Source organism: Chelonia mydas, chromosome 19 (genome assembly GCF_015237465.2).
Source record: "Chelonia mydas isolate rCheMyd1 chromosome 19, rCheMyd1.pri.v2, whole genome shotgun sequence".
Classification (NCBI taxonomy): domain Eukaryota; kingdom Metazoa; phylum Chordata; order Testudines; family Cheloniidae; genus Chelonia; species Chelonia mydas.
The window spans coordinates 1,532,267-1,551,753 of NC_051259.2; the positions used below are offsets into that span (position 1 = coordinate 1,532,267).

A 19,487-nucleotide genomic window follows, 5' to 3' on the forward strand; every position below is an offset into this window, starting at 1 on the left:
GGATTACAGTGAGGTCACTGTAAGAGATTAACCTGACTCCAGAGAACAGCAAGGGGTGACTAGGCTAATGAAAACTGTTTCCTTTAGGAAAGTATTAAGCAGTGAAAATACAGAAGTGGATCTCCTTCAAAATGCATACGAAGGGCTTGTTGTGGGGTGGTGGGTGGAACTTGAGTAGGGGGTGGCAGGTTTTAGTGCTTGTCTGGGTCTAGGTTGGATGAGGGTGCCAGGGGCTGGGTGGGGGAGTTTCTGGATGGGGGTGCCAGGAATGGGCTCTGGTGCAGGCTGGATGAGAGCACCAGAGGCTGGGGAGGGCTTTGCTTACAGGGTGGATGGGACCGGGGGGGCACTGGATGGAGGTAAGTGGGGGTAGGGCTCAGGTGGATGGTGCTGGGGGCTCTGAATGCAGGGTGAATAGGGATGCCATAGGGGACTCAGTGCAGGGTGGCTGAAGGAAGGCTCTGGGGGGGGTGTGCGCCAGGGTGCTCTCAGTACAGGGTGGATGGGGGTCCTGGGGTGGGGGTCTCTATGCCGGGGGGTCTCAGTGCGGGAGGTTCCTGGGGGGGGTGGGGGGGCTTGGCGTGTTGTGGATAGGGGTCCCTGAGGGGTTCGGGGTGGCTTGGTGCAGGGTGGCTGGGGATATTGGGCGGGTGGCTTGGTGCAGGAGGTCCCGGGGGGGCTCGCTGCAGGGTGGATGGGGATATGGGGTGTGTGTGTCTCGGTGCGTGGTGGATGGGGGTGCCTGGGAGATTTAGGGGGGTCCTAGAGGGGTCCCAGTGCAGCAGGATGCCCGGGGGGCGGCTTGGTGCGGGGTGGATGCGAGTCCCTGGGGGTTCGGGGGGGTCCCGAGGGGGGCTCGGTGTGCGGTGGATGGGGGTCCCGGGGGTTTGGGGGGGGCTCGGCGCGGGAGGTCCCGGGGGGGGGCTCGGCGCGGGAGGTCCAGGGGAGGGTTCGGGGGGGGGCTCGACGCGGGAGGTCCCGGGGGGTTCGGGGGGGGCTCGGCGCGGGGGGTCCAGGGGAGGGTTTGGGGGGGGGCTCGGTGCAGGAGGTCCCGGGGGGGCTCGGCGCGGGGGGGTCCCGGGAGGTCCCGGGGGGTCTCGGCGCGGGGGGCCCCTCCCGGGGCAGCGGGGAGCCCCTCCCGGGGCAGCGGGGAGCCTGGGCTCCCGGGTCGGGGCCGGCCGGCCGGCGCGGGCGGGTCTCAGCGCTGCCCCCGGCGGCCCAGGCCGGCAGCGCACCCGGCTGCGGCCCCCTCCCCCCGGCGCGGCTCCCGCCCCGCCGCAGGCCGCAGCCCATCATGGCGGCGCTGCACACCAAGGCCGGGGGCCCCCCCCAGATCCCCGACACCCGCCGGGAGCTGGCCGAGCTGGTGAAGCGCAAGCAGGAGCTGGCGGTGAGGGGCAGGGGGCGCGGCCGCCCCGCTCCCGCCGCGTCCCGGCCGCCCGCGCTACGAGAGGCCGCGGGCTGGGGAGGCGGCTAGGCCGCGCCCCCCCCGGCCTCCCGCCCGCGCCCCGGGTCGAGCTGGGCCCGCAGCCCCGCCGTGGGGCCAGGGGGGCGTCTGGGGAGTGGGGCTGGAGAGCCCGGGAGCGGGGCCGGGGTGCACCGGCTCTGGGGGGGAAGTGGGGTTGGGGGTGCAGCGGCTCTGGGGGGCAGTGAGGATTGGGGTGCAGCGGCTCTGGGGGGGAAGTGGGGTTGGGGGTGCAGCGGCTCTGGGGGGCAGTGAGGATTGGGGTGGGGATTGGGGTGCAGCGGCTCTGGGGGGGAAGTGGGGTTGGGGGTGCAGCGGCTCTGGGGGGCAGTGAGGATTGGGGTGGGGATTGGGGTGCAGCGGCTCTGGGGGGCAGTGAGGATGGGGGAATCTGGGGGGGATTAGAAAACGGGGGGGATATAGAGGGCACATTGGAGAGTAGTGGTATCTGGGGGGTATCCCGCTTCCATGACAACAGGCACGAATCCCCAGGCATCTTCTGCATCCTCCCCCCACCCCCTTTTCCATCGGTCCCCATCCCTCCCTGCCTGCTCCCCTGCAGCAGGCATGAGCCATGAGATCTGGGGGAGCTGACCCACGTCCAGAGCTCTCACAGCCTCTGCAGACTCCTGGGAGTCCCTTGGCAGTGGCCAGCTCTGGTACCCCTGGGTCATTGACCGGCTCTGGGGATGTGCTGGCGTGAGCCTCGTCTTCTTTTGTTCTGTGCTTCTTATACCAGGAGACCCTAGCGAATTTGGAGAGGCAGATCTATGCTTTTGAGGGCAGCTACTTAGAAGACACCCAGATGTACGGCAACATCATCCGTGGCTGGGACCGCTACCTGACAAACCAGAAGTGAGTGGAGAGAGGTGACTTGTCTGGGTGCCCTGGTTCAGGGGATAGTAGTTTCACTCTGGCATGTAACTTTTGGGCTTTTTGCTTCGTAATATGTTTCCATCCCAGTCCTGAGGTTCTGGCTTCTAAACAGCTTTGATAAGTGGAACTTTTAAAAAAATAAGAGATTGGGATGGTCTCTGAGGTTAGCTAATACACAGGGCATTGTTTCTCTTAAGATGCCTTGTGTGTGGACCAGTTGAAACTATATCAGCCAATAAAACTTCTCTGTGCACTTGTATCTTGTCTCCCTCTTCCCAGCACTAAAGGGGGCCTTATGGGTACCAGGGACTCGTGGAGCTCCCCAAGTCTCCATATGTTTTCAGGGGACACAGCATGTAACAGGCACGATTTCTCTTCAGATAACTCTAAGGACATAGGTGTAGGGCATTCTCAGGGATTAGTAACTGGTCCATTAGGGACTTTTGTGCAGTGTCCTTGGGCTGCAGTGTCTTCCTGCCTTGTCGTAACCTGCAGGTTATGCCTTGCGTGGGTAGATAAGGGAACAGAACACCGTCTGACATGGTGACTGAATATTTGCAATGAGGCCGTGCTGTGTATTTCAGAAACTCGAACAGCAAAAATGACCGAAGGAACCGGAAATTTAAAGAAGCTGAACGACTCTTCAGCAAATCTTCGGTCACCTCCGCAGCAGTGAGTACGGCGCTTGTGGCCTGGCAGCATGCAACGCCAACTCAAGTCCTGAGCTTCCTGGGCAGAACTGCCTGGCCTTTGCCCATGAACATCGGGGAGGACAAATCTGAGCTGAACAGATCCTATATTGTACGCTCTCCCCTCCGTCATTTCTCACTCTTCTCCTTTCTTCCAGGTTGTGCTGAATTGTTCTTCATGGAGTTTCCTTCAGTTGTTCACTTTGTACCTAACAAGGGGAAAATAGCCTGTTTATTCTGCTTTCTTTGGCCTCATTGAGAGGAAACCCTGGGGTAGCTGATCTCTCCCTGTTCTTAGGACTAGTCCCCTTGGCATAGTTTGTGCCCTTTCAGTGGGTCTGTTGGTCTGTCTTCTCCTCTCACAAGCATCTCCCATCTGCCCATAAAATTCACATCTGCCGCAATGCCCAAATGTCTCTGAGAGGAGGGAGTGGGGGACAGACCAATGAAGAAACTTCTGTGTCTCACGATCCTATTTCTGCCCTCATTGACATTCTCCCTTCTCTTCCTTTTTGGCTTTAATGCCCTCTCCTGTCGTGACATGCTGAGTTTAGACTGCAGGGTCTTTGGAGCAGAGACCAAAGAACCACTTCTTGTGCTGTGAGGGGCCTTGCATGCTTTTGAGAGCTTGAAAAAAATAATAAATGGGAATCTGTCTTTATTAATGTGCCTTCTGATTTTCTAGGCAGTCAGTGCATTGGCCGGAGTTCAGGACCAGCTCATTGAAAAGCGTAAGCTGCTACTTCTTTCCTCTCACCACCTGACTAACTTGGAATGAAGCAAGCTGCTTCCTGAGGAATTAGGTCACGTGTCTGTTCTCTTCACACCACAGGCACCGGCTTCTAATTCTCCTTGGGGGTGCTCAACCCCTGCGCAGCCCCAGGCCCCGTCCCAACTCCATCCCGCCCCTTCTCCGCCTCTTTCCGCCCCCTCCCCTGAGCACGCCCCATCGCTGGTCCTCCTGCCTCCCAGCACCTCCTGCATGCCACGGAGCTGTTCCTCTGCGTGCAGGAGGCGCTGGGAGGGAGAGGGAGGAGTTGATCAGCGGGGGCCATCTGTTGCAGGAGTTGTGGCGGTGGGGAGTTTGGCTGCTGGTGGATGCTAAGCACCAGCTAATTTTTTCCTGTGGGTGCTCCAGCCCTGGAGCACCCATGGGGTCAGCACCTATGCTTCTCCCCTTACCAGGTGCACGACCAAGGGTAATTATGGTCCTGTTAGAGGGTTCCCCTTCCAGCACTGTTTTATTGGTCCTTGTGATTCCCTGTCGGTTAGGTGTGCTGCTTTTCACACCCCAGCAATTGTGTTGCTCTAAATAAGGTCACAGTTGTACTCATTACAAGTGTATGTGTTAAAATGTAGACCTCTCTTTTAGCAATGGCATTATCTTTTGTGTCTGCTTGAACTGCTGTCTGCAAGTGAAGTGTGTTTAAGTGGGTTTGGTATTTTTGGGAGGTGAGGCTCTGGGGGTTGGAGCTCTGGCTCTTTTTCTTTCCTGACATTAAATGGTAAGTAATTGTCAGTGGATCTGAGTGCCTGCTGCCCAGAACCCCTGGCATCTGTCACAAGTTTCACACAAGTTTACATCTTCCCTCCTGAGTTAGCAGAATCGCTCACTGTTCGGCTTTGATGTAGAGGTTGAGTGCACCAACTTTTAATCCACGATAAAAGGGATTGTTGGGGCAATTAGGTGCAGTGCTGGCTCTCTGCCTTTGGGGCTGAGAATTTTTGCTCTTTCTTGGGTGCTTAAGGGCATTGTGTGGCATATACTATAGAAATTGGTATGCAGTAAATCCATTTTTACCCGGGTTATTCCTGAATCAGGTGTTGATTGAATTGGATTTGATTCTAGCATGCATCTGTTTCTAAGGGGGTAACTTGCCACACTGAGGAAATGCTGCTTAGTCCCGCTTAGTGACCTTTTTCTTTGCTATCTACTGGAGACGTTAAGCTGCCCTCCATGTGGCTTCCATATGCGGTTTGCTGAAGCACTCGGGATTTGGCTCCAGCGCTTCCTTATTCTGGGTGCGAAGGGATTCACCAGGGTCTGTGCTGGGACTGATGGATGGGGAGTAACAGCTGTGCTCTTGTGGGTTTGTTGTGTTCTAGAGGAGCCAGGTAGTGGCACAGAGAGTGATGCTTCTCCAGACTTTCACAATCAGGAGAATGAGCCCAGCCAGGAGGATACTGAAGAGCTGGATGGGACTGTGCAGGGAGTGAAACCCCAGAAAGCCGCTTCTTCCACCTCCTCGGGGAGTCACCACAGCAGCCACAAAAAACGGAAGAACAAAAATCGACACAGGTTAGTGGGGCCAGCTGCCCTCACCACGTCCTCTGAACAGCTGGTTGTTGCCCAAATGGCATTATGGCCTGAAAGTAGCCAAATGTATTCAAGCAATGAGCAGTTCAGACCACTGGTTAGTTGGGGTCATTAAGCGCAAATGACGATCTGATTTCTTGCTTCACGTTAACCTGCAAATCACTGAATCAAATTTATTACATTCACTGGGTGACATCAGACAACCTGTCTGGCCCCGCTCCCATAATCTCCGGGAGAGATAAGAGTGGGAGACATTTAGAAATAGTTGGGCTAGTGGACTGAGCAGGGTACTGGAAGGCAAGAGCTTCTGATTTCTAATCCTGGCTCTGATAAGATACCTGTGTGGCCCTGGGACAGGACCACTCCCTTTTCTGTGCCATTTCAATTTCTCAATCTGTAAAGCAGAATAATACTGGCCTGCCTCCCAGGGGGAGAGGTTACAATCCAGTCCCCTTGGTGCCTGCATCTTGTTCTCTGGAATTGAGTGAGGTAGGGACGTTGACAGATCTGTTTGGGGAAGAGGATCAGGAAATAAACAAAAACGCTTTGGGAATCCAGTGATTATAAAAGTCCTGGAAATCCTGGATATTTTCATCCAAACTTTGATCCCAAGCCATTTTTGTTGTCATTTGGCTCCAGACTGAGCCTCTGTTCCATGTGGTGTTCTGGAGCTGCCTTGCTTTTCATGTTCATTTGAACGCAGTTGTAAGGAAGCTGTTGTAAGGAAGCTGACCTCACAGCCATGTAAGAAGTAGTAAAGATCTCACAACCTTCACTTGGTTGCCCTTGGGTGGCCAATTCTGAAATAGGTGGCTTTAGAGATGGCCTATTAGAGATAGTACGTGTGAGGTCACACCACATAGATAATGCCATTTTCTCTACAAAATGATGTCCTCTGCACAATGTGACCTCGTACGTATTGTGCATTCAAAGTCACTCTGTGTGGAGGATGCCATTTTGTAGAGAAAAATGGTGTCCTCCAGGCTTCGTGACCTCGCATGCGCCATACATATGAGGACACACTGCAGAGCAAAATGGCATCTTCTGCACACTAGGGATCACTGCTGCCCCATCTGCTGGAGGCGCACCCCCATTTGGGGTCACAACTCACAATTGGGAACTGCTGGGTTATGGGCAGGTGTTTTGCCTGAGTACTACACTGAATACATTTAACTCACTTTTTGAAGTTGACTGGATTTTGTGGTGTCAGTGTCTCTTTAATTCTTAGATCCAGGATTTCCTTCTGCTATAATATTACAATTTAAAAATGTTTGCTCAGTTATATCTCCTTTTAGTTCCTCATGAGCTAGGAATCATGAAGTAGTCTAGAAAGACCTTTTTGGTTTTTCCTGTAGGTAGCTAGAAACAATTACAGAAGTAACAATAGTTTAAGAACATAAGAACGACCATACTGGATCAGACCAATGATCCATCTAGCCCAGTGTGCTGTCTTCTGACAGTGACCTGGTGCCAGATGCTTCAGAAGGAATGAACAGAGCAGGGCAATTATCAAGTGATCCATCCCCTGTTGTCCAGTCCCAGCTTCTGGCAGTCAGAGATTTAGGGACACCCAGAGCGTGGGGTTGCATTCCTGATCATCTTGGCTAATAGCAATGGGTGGACCTATCCTCCAGGAACTTATCTATACTTTTGGCTTCACAGCATTCTCTGGCAATGAGTTCCACAGGTTGATTGTACACTGTGTGAAGAAGTACTTCCTTGTGTTTGTTTCAAACCTGCTGCCTATTAATTGCATTGGGTGACCACTGGTTCTTGTGTTATATGAAGGGGTAGATAACATTATAGGTTTCTTGCAATATGAGAGGAAAGGGACATCCTGTAAAACTAATAGACAGCACATTTAAAACTGACAGAAGGAACTAGTTTGAAACAAAGCATACTTAACCTGTGGAACTCCCATCTATGAGATATCTTTGAGACCAAGGCTTAGTAGGATTCAAATAGCAGTAAGCCTTTATGTAGGCAATAAGAAAGTTCACAGTTACATTAGATCTGATAAAAACTTTATAAACCTTCATGCTTCAGAGCATAAGCCAACCACTAGCGCCAGGAGTTAGAAAGAAACTGCCACTCTGGGCCAGTTATTCTGTTACGGGGTTTCTTGTACCTTCCTCTGAAGCAGCTGATTCTGACTACTGTTGGAAGCAGGACATTGAACAAGATGGAAGCCGGGTCTGATCTGGTATGGCAGTTCCTGTGATCCTAGAATGTAAAGCAGAGAGAAAAATCTAAATAATACAAAGTCACTTACAATTAATTGACTGTTGTTCTAAAATGCCTTAGTGTGGCCAGTTACTGAATCTGACAAGTCTAACTGTATTTGATACAGCTCTGTGACGTAAAAACTGACTGTTCTTACTAACTACTTCCTAAAATCCTTCCAGCAAAGGAAAAATTCCAGGCACCATCCAGGAACATGAAGCTAGTCGCAAGAAATTAATGATGTAACTCTAGGTGCTTTGAAATGAAATATACTGGGAAATGCTCTTCGGAAACAGACACCTCCTTGTTTGCCCATTTCTCTTGAATGTCCTGAGATGAAAGTATTATATAAGAAATCTTGAAAGTCTGTCACTGGGGCTGCCCTCTGACTGCAAATCCTGATTCACGGCTCTCCCAGTTGTTTGCGTAAGCTGAGTGCTGACTGAAGCTTTGGTGGCCACTGGAATGGGCTGTCTTCAGGCATGGCTGACGCTGCTTGCAAAGTAGTCCAAGCTTTCCTACTTTATACCTCACCAGCTCTGCTAGCAGTACTGGTGCTGTTCCGGCGTGGCGGGCACCTAGCATGAATATCCAGCTCTCACGTCTGGCATCTGAACATGGCGAACCAGGTGAACGGCGTTGGCCATCGCTCATGGGGGCCCTTAGTTCCACTCTGCTGTGCAAGTGCCAGGGATACCATTCCCTACCAAAGTGCCCCAAATTCAGCTACTTGCATCAGCCGAGGAATAGCTCACATTCCGCAGGAATGCTGCTTCCTCTTAGACGTTCCGTTGCAACGAGGCTACTGAGTTAGGACTTAATACCATTGAAGTGTCATGTTAACTTCCCTCTTTCTAACCAGTACAATTGTTGGATTCCAGGAGGAGCTCTCTGAAAACAGAGCGCCATGGTGGATGTGCGAGCGTGTGTGTATGGATGCTAGAGTCTGCTGATGGGAGTGTAACTGTTTGGTAACTAGATTCAAACAATTCACAATGTTTTCTTTTTAGGTTTATAAGTGAAAAGTAAGTGTGTGTGTGTATGTGTGTGTGTGTGCGCACTCGTGTGCATACAACCATATTTGAATGCAAAATTGCTAAATATTTGTATGACATCCTCCATCTAGCTGCCTGAACCAACTTCTTTGCTTCTGCCCTAATAATCTAGAGAGAGCCTCTGCTTTCTGAGTGCCCACTTGGTTGTCTTTGCGTGCATTGAAAGTTCAGTCTCTGTCTGGAAGCTAATGTGCTATTCCAAATAGCTGATGGCTTCCTTTCTCTGCATATAAAAATACCTTACATAAACCACTCTTCCTCTGTTTAACACCTCATTTCCCAGCAATCCACTTGGGGAGGGGGGCTCTGCACTCCCGAGTCCGGAGTGCTTTTTTGTGCCAAATTCTGGTAAATAAATAAATAACATATTCTATATAAAATAAGAACTTTATGGCATTTGGACATTGGCTTTATTTTTTTCTATAATCTCGCTAGGGTGGCTAATCAACCTATTTATTGAATTCATTAGTATATTAATGGCTATTGCTTTCTTCCTTTCAAATGCTGCCCCTCAGCCCGCCTGGCATGTTTGATTATGACTTTGAGTAAGTTTGACTTGAATTAGTACTTGTGCTGTCTTGTTAGTGTGTAGACACCGATGTGCCTTTCTGAGACCTTTCTAACCCATAGTTTATCTGTTTAATTGTAGGTATGTATATTAGGTTAGGCTGGGAAGTTTTTTTAAAAAACAGAAAAACATGATGGAGGTAACATTTTATTTAATAACTTCAGCAAAATTAAATCAACTTTACTCTTCTGCCTCTTTATTTCGTTTTTAAAACTACAGATAAACTTTATCTTAATAAATAGTTAAAAACTGATTTCTGGCTTTGCTTCCTAAAGAGATTAGTGGCATAAATTTGAATATTTTCCTCTGGAGAAATGTAATAAAGCCAATCCCCTTGATTTTATAATACCTGTTGTCTCAAAATCCTCTTTCTCTGTATAGTCCAAGTAAGTAACTATTACCACTATGTCTGAATAATTATCTGTGGCATAGTTACATCTATCTCTTTAACAAATTAACATAGAGCATGCATTTTAATCCCATTTTTGCACGCTGCATAACTTCCCTGTGATTTTATTATGAACCTTTGATAACTGTTTCTCTGATTGAGTGGGTGGAATATGCATTTCGGCAAGGTGTAAAGAGTCCGCTCTCATTGATGTTGTTGGTCCTTGCCCAGTAATGTTGGGACAATGATTTGGCTCGTCCAGTTCGGAGAACGTGGATTGAATTAACCAAATAGCCTTTGTTGTAGCCTGTGCCATATGCTGTAGCTGGTTCTTGGAACTCCCACTGAAGTGTAATGTATTGAAATGGACATTTCTCTTCTCTTTCCCATCACAGGATTGATCTCAAGTTAAACAAAAAGCCACGAGCTGTAAGTATCAGTCCTCCTGTGTCATTATTTTTATTGTTAGTCTGTACTCTGAGATTGCAGGCTAATCCCCAGCACTCTAGAGTCTGCGTCTGCCATGGTTTATGCTCTCTCATTTTCACGGTGGGGGAATAGTTAGCGTGAAATGAGCAATTTCCTTGTGGGTTTATCATAGCTGGATTTATCTGTTGCTTGTTACCAGATGTTGGTGACAGTTGAGAGCCCCATATATTTTACTCAAGAAAAATTGTTTCACACCCTTTCCAGCTGTGATTATTAATCTAGTAAATTGAAAACTATTGGCAAAAAGAAAAGGAGTACTTGTGGCACTTTAGAGACTAACCAATTTATTTGAGCATAAGCTTTCGTGAGCTAATTGGTTAGTCTCTAAGGTGCCACAAGTACTTCTTTTCTTTTTGCGAATACAGACTAACACGGCTGCTACTCTGAAACCTGAAAACTATTGGTGATTGGTCGACATATCTCTTAGTTGAAGATTTTGAAGTGCAGATGAGGGTGTTCAGCTACAGTAAAATTCTCTTCTCTCTGCCTGCCTGCAAAGAGTGATGTGTGTGTGTGCTTCATGCCGTTGCGTGTGAAAGCTGTGAAAGCTACTCTGGGGGATATTAATGACCTGCCCTTTCCCCTCTCTGCAGGACTACTAGACTCATCGGTGCCGAAGCTTCCCGGATCTAGGCCCCCACGTTGAGTCCACACTAAGAAAAACATCAGTCGACTGAATGAGCACAATGGGCAGCTCTCCCACCGAGTGTCTGCACATAGGAGTAGTTCACTCAAAAGTACTAAAGTGTGTGTGTGTTTGGGGGGGGTCGGGGGGGGGATAGTCTTGTTTGGCTACATTGGACCATGTACTTTGTGTCATTTTAAAATCACCTGAAATGCAGGAGGACTAAGCTGTGGTGTCACCGATCTCTGGTTCCCGAGTGCGACATTCTTCCCCCACAGCTGGCAACACACACCCTGCAATCGGCTGGTTTTGCTGCTGCCATCACCATTGTCTGTAATAACCATTGAGAGATGTCGTTGTTCCATTTTATACCGGAATGGGGGCGTGGCTCTGTGTGTCCCATGCAGGTTGTAAATCTGTTAGGTTATTTTTTTAATGCTGATATTTAGTTTGTTTTTTTTTAAACCAAACTATACAGTTGACAAATTGGCTTTTGATTTTTCCTTCTTAAATCTGATTAGGCTGTTCATTTTTCAGAATGATCCACTTGAATTCTTACCTTAGTAAAGAAGAAAGTGGCTCACCCCTTTCCTTCATCTTTGATTTTAACACTTCCCCTCCGTTTTTTTCGGGGCACTGAGCTACAGGGAGTGGTTGGACCTCGAAGCCATCTTGCTCCTAAAGGTTGGGTGGATTCTCTTTTTAATACAAACATCTGTCATTTGTATATAAAACAATAAAAGTCACGTTTGTCTCTCTTCTCATGTCTTGCTTTGCAATTGGAGACGTTTCTGTGTTTTGTTTGTTCTAAGCCACTCAAGAATTTCCATCATTCTTCTCCATTTATTCTGTGAGGTTTTCCTGAATTCCTCTACTTTCAGATACTGCGTGTGTTTATGCAGCTCCATGAGCCTCTTAGGAATTGTCTCCTTTACTCCTCCTCCTTGTATACACACACAGTGGTGACTGTCAAGGGAGCCAGGAACGAGCCTCCTTTTGTGCTAATTATTCACAGCTCACAACTAGAGAGATCTTGGGCAGACATGACCACTTGCTGATGTTGCCGGAATACCTCCTGGTAATGGGTGAGCAGCCCTGACTGTTCTCTGAACCAGCACGCCCATGCACAGGGATGAGTGTCCTAACCAGGGTCAGGAATGTGGTGCTGCCCTTTCCTGTGGGCAGAGCTTTGAGTGCCGCTCACCAGTGTTACCTGGGGCTGAGTGGGGTTTTAGCACCTTTGTTCTCATGCTACAGTCTCTGGAAGGGAGTTGTGCCCATTTGCTTAAACCTCTCCAAATCGCCATGAGGTCTGTGTGCTGCGCCCCTCAATTGCTCCGTATTAGACTCCATGTTACTGAGCCTTGCCTTCTTGGGGACTCCATTTGCTTCCTAGCTTTTGCTGGGGTGGCTGCAGCTCTGCCCTTGCCAGTGGAGTAGCAGAGGCTTGACTTCAATACCATGCAAGGACTGCTAGGTGCCGTTCTACACCAAGACACTCATTTAAGGCCAGGTTGCCTGCGGGGAAAGTCCAAAGCGACAGCAGCAGCGGCTGAGTCCCTTCTTATTGTACGTTCCAGTCTTGGGTTCTCCCACAGAGTCACACTTGCTGTAGTAGCTGGGCAATTCCTGTAGGCAGCCTCTCTGGGCAGGGGCGGCTGCTGTTTTGGCTAGCGTGGAGTGCTGGCTAGTGCTGAGAGACACTGATTTAAGAGGAAGAGGCACACCTGTTCTGCTTTATTCTTCTCTAATCTGTTCTTCCTTGCATTATAACTTGGCAGTGTCAGAAGATTAAAACTAGGGATGGGTAAACATCCAAGAAACTGGACAAGTCCTGAAAATCGCCCTGTGTTCCCCAGCTGCTTTGGAATAAGAACAGCTCTGGCCTTGAGTTTTTGGCTACTCGGCCTTGGTAGCATGGAAAACCCACAACAGCTTTTCCTGTGCTAATTCCCCTTATCCTGGCCCAACGCAGGGACTGCAGAAAGGCATGAACTTGGTAGAGTATCGTTGGCGAACCTTTTCCGACCTTGGAAAACCTGCTGCCGCTCCCAGCCAGCGTCGGCCGGAAGGGTGCGGTGGACACAGCTTGCATTGGCAGCCGGGCACAGTGTGCTGGAATGGAAGCTGCGCTGGTGGTGACAGCAGTGGGTACTGCTCTGTGCTCTGGCTGGTGGATCCGTGCTATCACTTACAGTTCCCTAGACACTTATGCAGAAGGAGATTTGTACTCTAACGATCGTAAAGGGGGGCAAGGTTAATGCAGAGCCATCAGCAAAGAGCTAGGGGTTGGCATTTTGGGGCTGGGGCCTGGGCTTTGAATCTCTGGGGAGGTGATGACTTTCAGCAAACAGCCAACTCTCCCCTTTCCCAAGAGGCCTGCCTGTGCTCTCTGCCCGCCCCAGCTCCTGAATCTCTTTGTTTCGATGCAAACTGTCTGGTGCCCTACTCAGCTCAGCGACAGGGACAGGGAGATCAGGCTGGGCCAGGAGCCCCGTGAGACCAGGAGCAGGGTAGGGCATGGGACGGTAGCTTTGTACCTGTGCAGACACTGAACTGCAATTGAGCAGCCTTTGGAAGCAGGTTCCATGCATTGTGGTTTTCGTTCCCTTTAACGATATTGTGCTGAACAGAGATGTGACCACCCATTAGTCCTGGGCCCAACCCAGCCTAGCTGCAGAGATGTTTTGGTTTTAGAGCTGAAGACCTGGTGCCCTTTCTGGTATGTAATGTATACACTGTAATTACCTCTGCTGGAGCTGCTCACTCCTCCCCGGGCTTCTGTGCGTTGCTGACGTTTTGACTCGCTTTTTTATCCCAGTGTGTTAGGGGAGCAGAAATCCCCAGTCCTAGGCAGGCTGGACAATCTGAGCTGTAGCCGCATCAGTCACTGTAAAGAAAAAAAAAAAAAGGCAAAGCTCACTCCTCAACGAGCGATGTTTTTTTCCCCAGCCTCTGACATTTCAGGAGTCACCTCAGTGACTGGAGTATGCAAATTAAATGGCAAATGCTTTGCTCACAGTCAAAGCAAATTTGGTTATATTAATATCCAGCAGCTTCCTTTCAGGCTATATTGAATTATAGCAGCACTGTAGCCATTTAGAGACAGGAGAAATGAAAAGACCAGGCCCGCTCTCATTCCCTAGGGCTTGTTCTGGCAGAGGGACTCATTCCTATATCTGATTGTCAGAGTAAGAGCCAACACTGTGTCCTTCACTTCGACAGCATTCTCCCAGCTGGGTATTCAGCATGGAAAGCAGATGAGACGCTATGTAATGTCAGTTAACAAAACACCAGTTCATTTCGAGGGTTAGGAAAGGAGCATTCGGAAACTGACCCTGTCCTCCTGAACCCGGAACTTCTGCTCTTCCCTGTGTGCGCTTTTTTTCTAATGAACAAATTATTAAATGCAAAGATTTCAAAGCTGTCCAAGAATAGAACCCTGGTGTGTTGCCCCTAGCCCTGTGCTTTGATAGCATATGCCCACAGGGCCGTGGATCTAGGCAGACTGTTATATACATGCTAATGAAGAAGGCATTGAAGAGAAGGGGGGACACATCCTTTCCTGGCAGCAGACCCACTCTTTCCCATTGCACAGGGCATGGGCTGGTACAGGAGAAACTCCTTATAGACACAACAGGGGCAGCAGGGAAAATCCACTAATTCCCTTCACTGCCTTGGTCACCAAGAGGATTAGCCAGGAGTTTATCAGTCCCGAGCAGGTGGCCTAGCAACAGCCAGGAGCTTGTAAACAGCAGAGAGGAAGCAGCAGATCTGGTCACCGCCTTCCCCAGCCCATTCAGCACCTTGCAAAGAGCAAGACTCTTCCATTGAGCATTTCGCTCCGTGCCCCACGCTTCCCAACTCCTGCAGCTCTGGCGCCCTGAAGGCAGGTAAGGGATGGGATGGTGCTGGCACCTGCCCTCTTCTGTACACACCATTCTATACAGGAGCCTCGTTGTCTGGATTAAAGGGAGTTGCAGCCCCTGCAGGGAATAGTTCATGTTGTCTGTAATTAAAGGATCATAGAAATGTGGGGCTGGAAGGGACCTCGAGAGGTCATCAGGTCCAGTCCCCTGCGCTCTCTGAGGCAGGACCAAGTAAACCCAGACCATCCCTGGCAGGGGTTTGTCCAACCTGTTCTTAAAAGCCTCCAGCGACGGGGATTCCACAGCCTCCCTTGGAAGCCTGTCCCAGAGCTGAACTGTCCTTAGAGTTAGACATTAGGAAAAGTTTCTAACGATAGCTCCCTTGCGGCAGAGTAAGGCCGTCGCTTCTTGTCCTACCTTCCGTGGCCAAGGAGAACAATTGACCACCGTCCTCTTTGTAACAGCCCTTAAGATATGGGAAGATTGTTCTCAGTCTTTCCTCAAGACTAAACGTGCCCCTTTTTTTTAACCTTTCCTCACACATCAGGTTTTCTAAACCTTTGATCATTTTTGTTGCTCTCCTCTGGCCTCTCTCCAATTTGTCCGTGTATTTCCTAAAGCGCAGCACCGAGAACTGGTCACAGGACTCCAGCTGAGGCCCCAGGAGTGCCGAGCAGAGTGGGACAATGCCCTCCCTTGTCTTACATGCTGCACGGCAGTTAACACACCCCAGGACGCTATTAGCCTTTTTGGAAGCTGCATACAGCACATAGTTGAGAGGGAACAATCAAGCGAATGAGAACTGATCCGGCGAGCGGCTGGCGGCAGTGTGTGGCCACAGGGAGTATGTGATAGCAATGCAGGGGCCTGGCCTTGACTCTTCTTCCTGGTTTCTCCTATTTAGGGACTCAATGAGGAAACCTAGCCCCCCATCACTGCCCCATCGGTGGCTGCTTCGCTCGCGAGCCTGGTGCAGGTGGCTCCTGTCTCTAGTAAGGACGTCCCTGTCTGGGCTGCTGGTGCTCTGGAGGCTGATGTGGGTTAGTGTCATTCGAGGCAGTGAAGGGAGAGCTGGGCCACACCCTGACAATAGTGGGAGCTTCCCGCCCTTCCTAGAAATGCAAGTTTCACATACACAATTGAGTGTTGACTTCCAGGTGTGAGCGCTTGCTCCCTGGGCAGGTAAGGCTGGGAGCACCTCAGGGTGGCTGGGAGCACCTCAGGGTGGCTGGGAGCACCCCAGGCCAGGCAGGCTGCTGGAATGGTTATTATTTATGGCTGGTATCACCTTGACACTAATTTAACCATAAATTCCTTCATTAAATCCAAAGTGGAATAAGAAAAGGAGTACTTGTGGCACCTTAGAAACTAACCAATTTATTTGAGCATAAGCTTTCGTGAGCTACAGCTCACTTCATCGGATGCATCGAAAGCACGAAAGCTTATGCTCAAATAAATTGGTTAGTCTCTAAGGTGCCACAAGGACTCCTTTTCTTTTTGCCAATACAGACTAACACGGCTGTTACTCTGAAAGCGGAATAGTATTTACACAATTACGCTAAACATGCCTAAAGAACAAGCAATTGACTACGTCTTCACAGCCCATGGACTAACCCCAGGGGTGCTGAGACCCATATGGGATGGCTCCGGTGTGGTCAGGCAGATATCAGCAATGAACCCTTTCACAGGTTACTTTTTTCATCCCCTTTGACAATCATGTGTTGTCATCACTAGCCATGGCCAGATGAAGGAGTTTCTTAAATAGTAAATTATTTACTGCATCTGGTAGCCTATTAACCAAGTCTGATTTCTGTTACTTTGCCCAAACCTTAAGGAAGGTAACTGGTATTTCGAAGGGTCACCACAAGTTTGACACAACGAGTCGTCTTTCTCATGCTCTCACGCTTTTTGGTTCCATGCCTATTGTTCATGCTAACGTCCCAACTCAATGTAAAACCATACTTCACCCAGAGCTAACGTGGGCCTGTCTTCCTACCCGGGGCGGGGAGTGTGCCTTCTGCAACGACCCCCTCCCCCGGCGCCATCCCCAGAAGTGAGGTAGGGGCAGGGTGACCAGACTCCGGCTGCGGAGGGTCACGTCTCCCTTTGGAAGGGCAGGGTCGCTGGCACTGCTCAGAAGCTGGGGGAGGAAGCACAGGGATAGCTGGGGGCTCCTGGGGCAGGGAGTGGGCGCTCTCAGCGCTGAGGCCTGGAACACGCTGTGTGTCCCACCCTCGCTCAGTGCAGCTCATGCTGGATTTGTGCTGGGAAAAGTGACAGAGCAGCACTGCGGGTGCCACGGCAGGGCTTGGCTGGGCGTCATTCTCTTCGTGGCGGTGCAGCTGGGAAATCCTGCCTCTATGCCTTCTCCTTTTCCCGATAGAGTTTATTCCCCGGCCCAATAACAGCCCAGCTTCATTGGTCCCCACAGGCTCTGACCGCCGTGTGCCCAGCCTGGTGTAACGCCGGCGGACACAGTCCAGCCCAGACACCGCAGCTGGAGGCGCTCCGGGAAAGGCCCAACAGACAGAGAGGTGCAGGGCCGCCTGCCCTCTGTCCTGGCCGGGCGCTTCCCGTCTCATGCTGACGCTATTCTCGCCCATCTCTCCTCTTCCTCTCTAGCACGTGTTGTTCTGCTACAAGGTTTTCTGGGAGCTCGTGTTCCATTTCGTGCGTGAGGTAAATGGCACTTGCAAATGCTGGCTCTGTCCCTTGCCTCCACCGTCATGCTCGCATGGGGTTCCTTGTTCCGAGCCGTGACCATGCACACGGGTCTCCATTGGAGCTTTGCCGAACGCCTCCACTTCGTTTCCACCTCCCATGCACTCGGAGCCAAGACGCATGGAGCCAGCGCACCCCGAGTAGAGGAAGTGTGCTTATAAGACAGGGGCAGGTTGGCTTCCACCACCTGGAAAGGGGTCTGGGCGTGTGGGGGCGTTAATTAGCTCTCAGACCCATTCATATCCATTATACGAGATCCCTGCACTTACTGGGGAGGGGTACAGACACCTGCCACCTGCCGAGGACCCTCCGTGATGCCCAGAACGTTTCACTTGCATCCAGTATATCGCATACCCAGAGTCACTCCTGCAGCCAGTGTGAGTCTGTGCCTTGTGCTGGTGGGTCAGCTCTGCTCTGACCCAGGTGCACTTCACTCCCCTGTCTCTGGGAAGGGCTACAGGCGTGTGTGTCTCAGTGGGTCTGAACCTTCCTGGAAGGGTCTGATGCCAAAGCAGCGAGCAGGCAGCCTCTGGGCCCTCCTCCCCCACTACCTGATGCAGAAACGACCTGGGCTGTGTTTGCCTGGGGGCCCCAGGCCGAAGGGAGTGAGTTGGGCTGGGCCGAGCCTGTCTTGGCCATCTCTGTATGGGGCTGCGCGTGCTGCCCCAGTGACAGTGCCGGCACTATGTCTGGGTCCGACTGGCTTGCAGGTCAGCGCAGCGCTGGGATCATGGCTGGAGAGCTGTAGCGAAGCGGATGGCGCTTGCACACCTGTTCCTGACCGGCAGCAGCCCGGGGCAGGTCAGTACTCTGGGAAGCCACAAAGCCCTGCCCCGGGTCAGCAGTGTCCTGCAGCGCCCGGGACGTGCTGCGGGCTCCCTGGGCTTTCCTCACCGGGCAGCGAAGGCTGGGTGCGCTGGGCTGCAGTGCAGGTGCCGGGCTGCAATGAGACAGGCCCTGGGGGCTTTCTGGTTCTCTAGTCACTTTGCTCTCAGCAGATGCAGGCCCTGGGGCCCAGGCTCTCCCTGTACATATCCAGAGGACGTGCTCAGCCTTACAGCTGCAGCAATCAGCTGGTCAGGCCATGCAGCCGGGAGAAGCGTGGGAGTTCTGCAGTATGAGGCCGTGTCCCCGTGGGGAGCATCACGCGTGGCTGTGGGCAATTGCACAAGCAGGGCCGTCTTGCTGTCTCCTAGGCCGTGGGGAGCTGCAGAGGCTGCAGGATGCCAGCACTGCCGTCCTGGAAAGGCTTATGGGGCTGGAGGCTGAGGTCAAGTATGTCAGCACTGAGCTGCGTGCAGAGAAATTACTGTGGAGCAGCAGGTACCTGGAGCTGCTGAGGGAGCAGCAGGAGCTCCGTGAACAGGTAGGCCTCAGGCAAACGCCACAGCCACACGGCTGCCTCCCCAGCGTGCCAGGGGGCGGGGGCCTTTCCTCACCTGCTCGCCCCTTTCCAGTTCCAGGAGTGGGGACGGAGCCGGGGGCCCGAGGCCAAGGACACCCTGGAGATGCAGAGCAAAGCTGAGGCTCCCAGTGCGGATGGATCGGATGGGTGGTGCATGGGAGACAGCGGCTGGGGCCTCCAGACGCCGTCAGGTGAGGAAACCTCCGGGGGATTGGGGTGGCGGGAGGCGCAGAGAACGGTGTGCCCCCGTGAGTGTGCCACGGGGGTGGGGGCCGGGGGAAGGACCCCCGCCCCCAGCCTCACCCAGGGTGCAGCATCACCTGGGCGATGAGCGCTACCTGGCTCTCTGGTGCAGGTTGGCCACAGGGCGACAGCTGGGGCAGGGGGGACTGCGGGGCCAGCGGCTGTCCCAGCCCGTGCAGAGGGGGAGGTGGCCAGCGTGCTGTGGCGCCCTGTGCTGCATCGGCGTGGCCTGCTGGCACGTGGCTGGGGGGAGGGGTCGGGCAGGTGGCATGTGTTGCTGGATGCCCCATGGGCCGAGCCTGGCTGCCGTCTCCCGTACCCAGTCACCCTCCCATCTGCTGCCTCGCAGGGGAGCGGCCGCAGCCTGTCCGGCCAGACACGAGCTCCTGCGGCCAGCTGCCCAGGCCGGGCGTCCGCATCTTCGGCTTTCGCAAGCTTCGTCCCCAGGCCCAGCTCAGCACCCGTGGACGTGGGCAGGTGCATCCCCGGCTCCGGCTCCTGCCCTGCACTCTGAGTGCAAGCTGCTGTGGATGGGGCCGAGGGGGGAAGTGGCG

The 19,487-nt window shown here is 52.0% G+C and overlaps 1 protein-coding gene and 1 long non-coding RNA gene across 7 annotated transcripts; both read left to right on the forward strand.

The window, feature by feature from the left end:
• The first annotated feature begins 1,230 nt into the window (after positions 1-1,230).
• On the forward strand, positions 1,231-11,455 carry MEAF6 (MYST/Esa1 associated factor 6). 5 transcript variants are annotated; one of them, XM_037881775.2, is made up of 8 exons: positions 1,231-1,390; positions 2,205-2,320; positions 2,926-3,142; positions 3,716-3,761; positions 5,137-5,329; positions 9,141-9,170; positions 9,977-10,010; positions 10,664-11,455. In XM_037881775.2, exons 1-8 carry the CDS (start codon positions 1,295-1,297, stop codon positions 10,670-10,672), a joined length of 741 nt encoding a protein of 246 aa, XP_037737703.1. In that variant the 5' UTR covers positions 1,231-1,294; the 3' UTR covers positions 10,673-11,455. The 5 variants fall into 5 exon arrangements, 4 of the variants coding, with proteins under 4 accessions (XP_037737703.1, XP_037737707.1, XP_037737704.1 ...); XR_005222800.2 differs by lacking the exon at positions 9,141-9,170 and adding an exon at positions 9,275-9,332 and having other exon boundaries at positions 1,232-1,390; XM_037881778.2 differs by having other exon boundaries at positions 1,236-1,390; positions 2,926-3,013.
• A 2,964-nt stretch (positions 11,456-14,419) lies between these two features.
• On the forward strand, positions 14,420-18,875 carry LOC122463311. 2 transcript variants are annotated; one of them, XR_006286547.1, is made up of 3 exons: positions 14,420-14,588; positions 18,482-18,651; positions 18,743-18,875. It is a non-coding gene; the product is annotated as an uncharacterized LOC122463311 (long non-coding RNA). The 2 variants fall into 2 exon arrangements; XR_006286546.1 differs by lacking the exon at positions 14,420-14,588 and adding an exon at positions 17,996-18,086.
• The last annotated feature ends 612 nt before the right edge of the window (positions 18,876-19,487 follow it).

Coding starts and splice junctions, on each gene's coding strand:
- MEAF6 (XM_037881775.2), top strand. CDS start 1,295: ATGGCGGCGCTGCACACCAAGGCCGGGGGCCCCCCCCAGATCCCCGAC. Junction 2,321..2,925: donor CGCTACCTGACAAACCAGAA/GTGAGTGGAGAG, acceptor TGTGTATTTCAG/AAACTCGAACAGCAAAAATG. Junction 3,143..3,715: donor AGCTGAACAGATCCTATATT/GTACGCTCTCCC, acceptor CTGATTTTCTAG/GCAGTCAGTGCATTGGCCGG.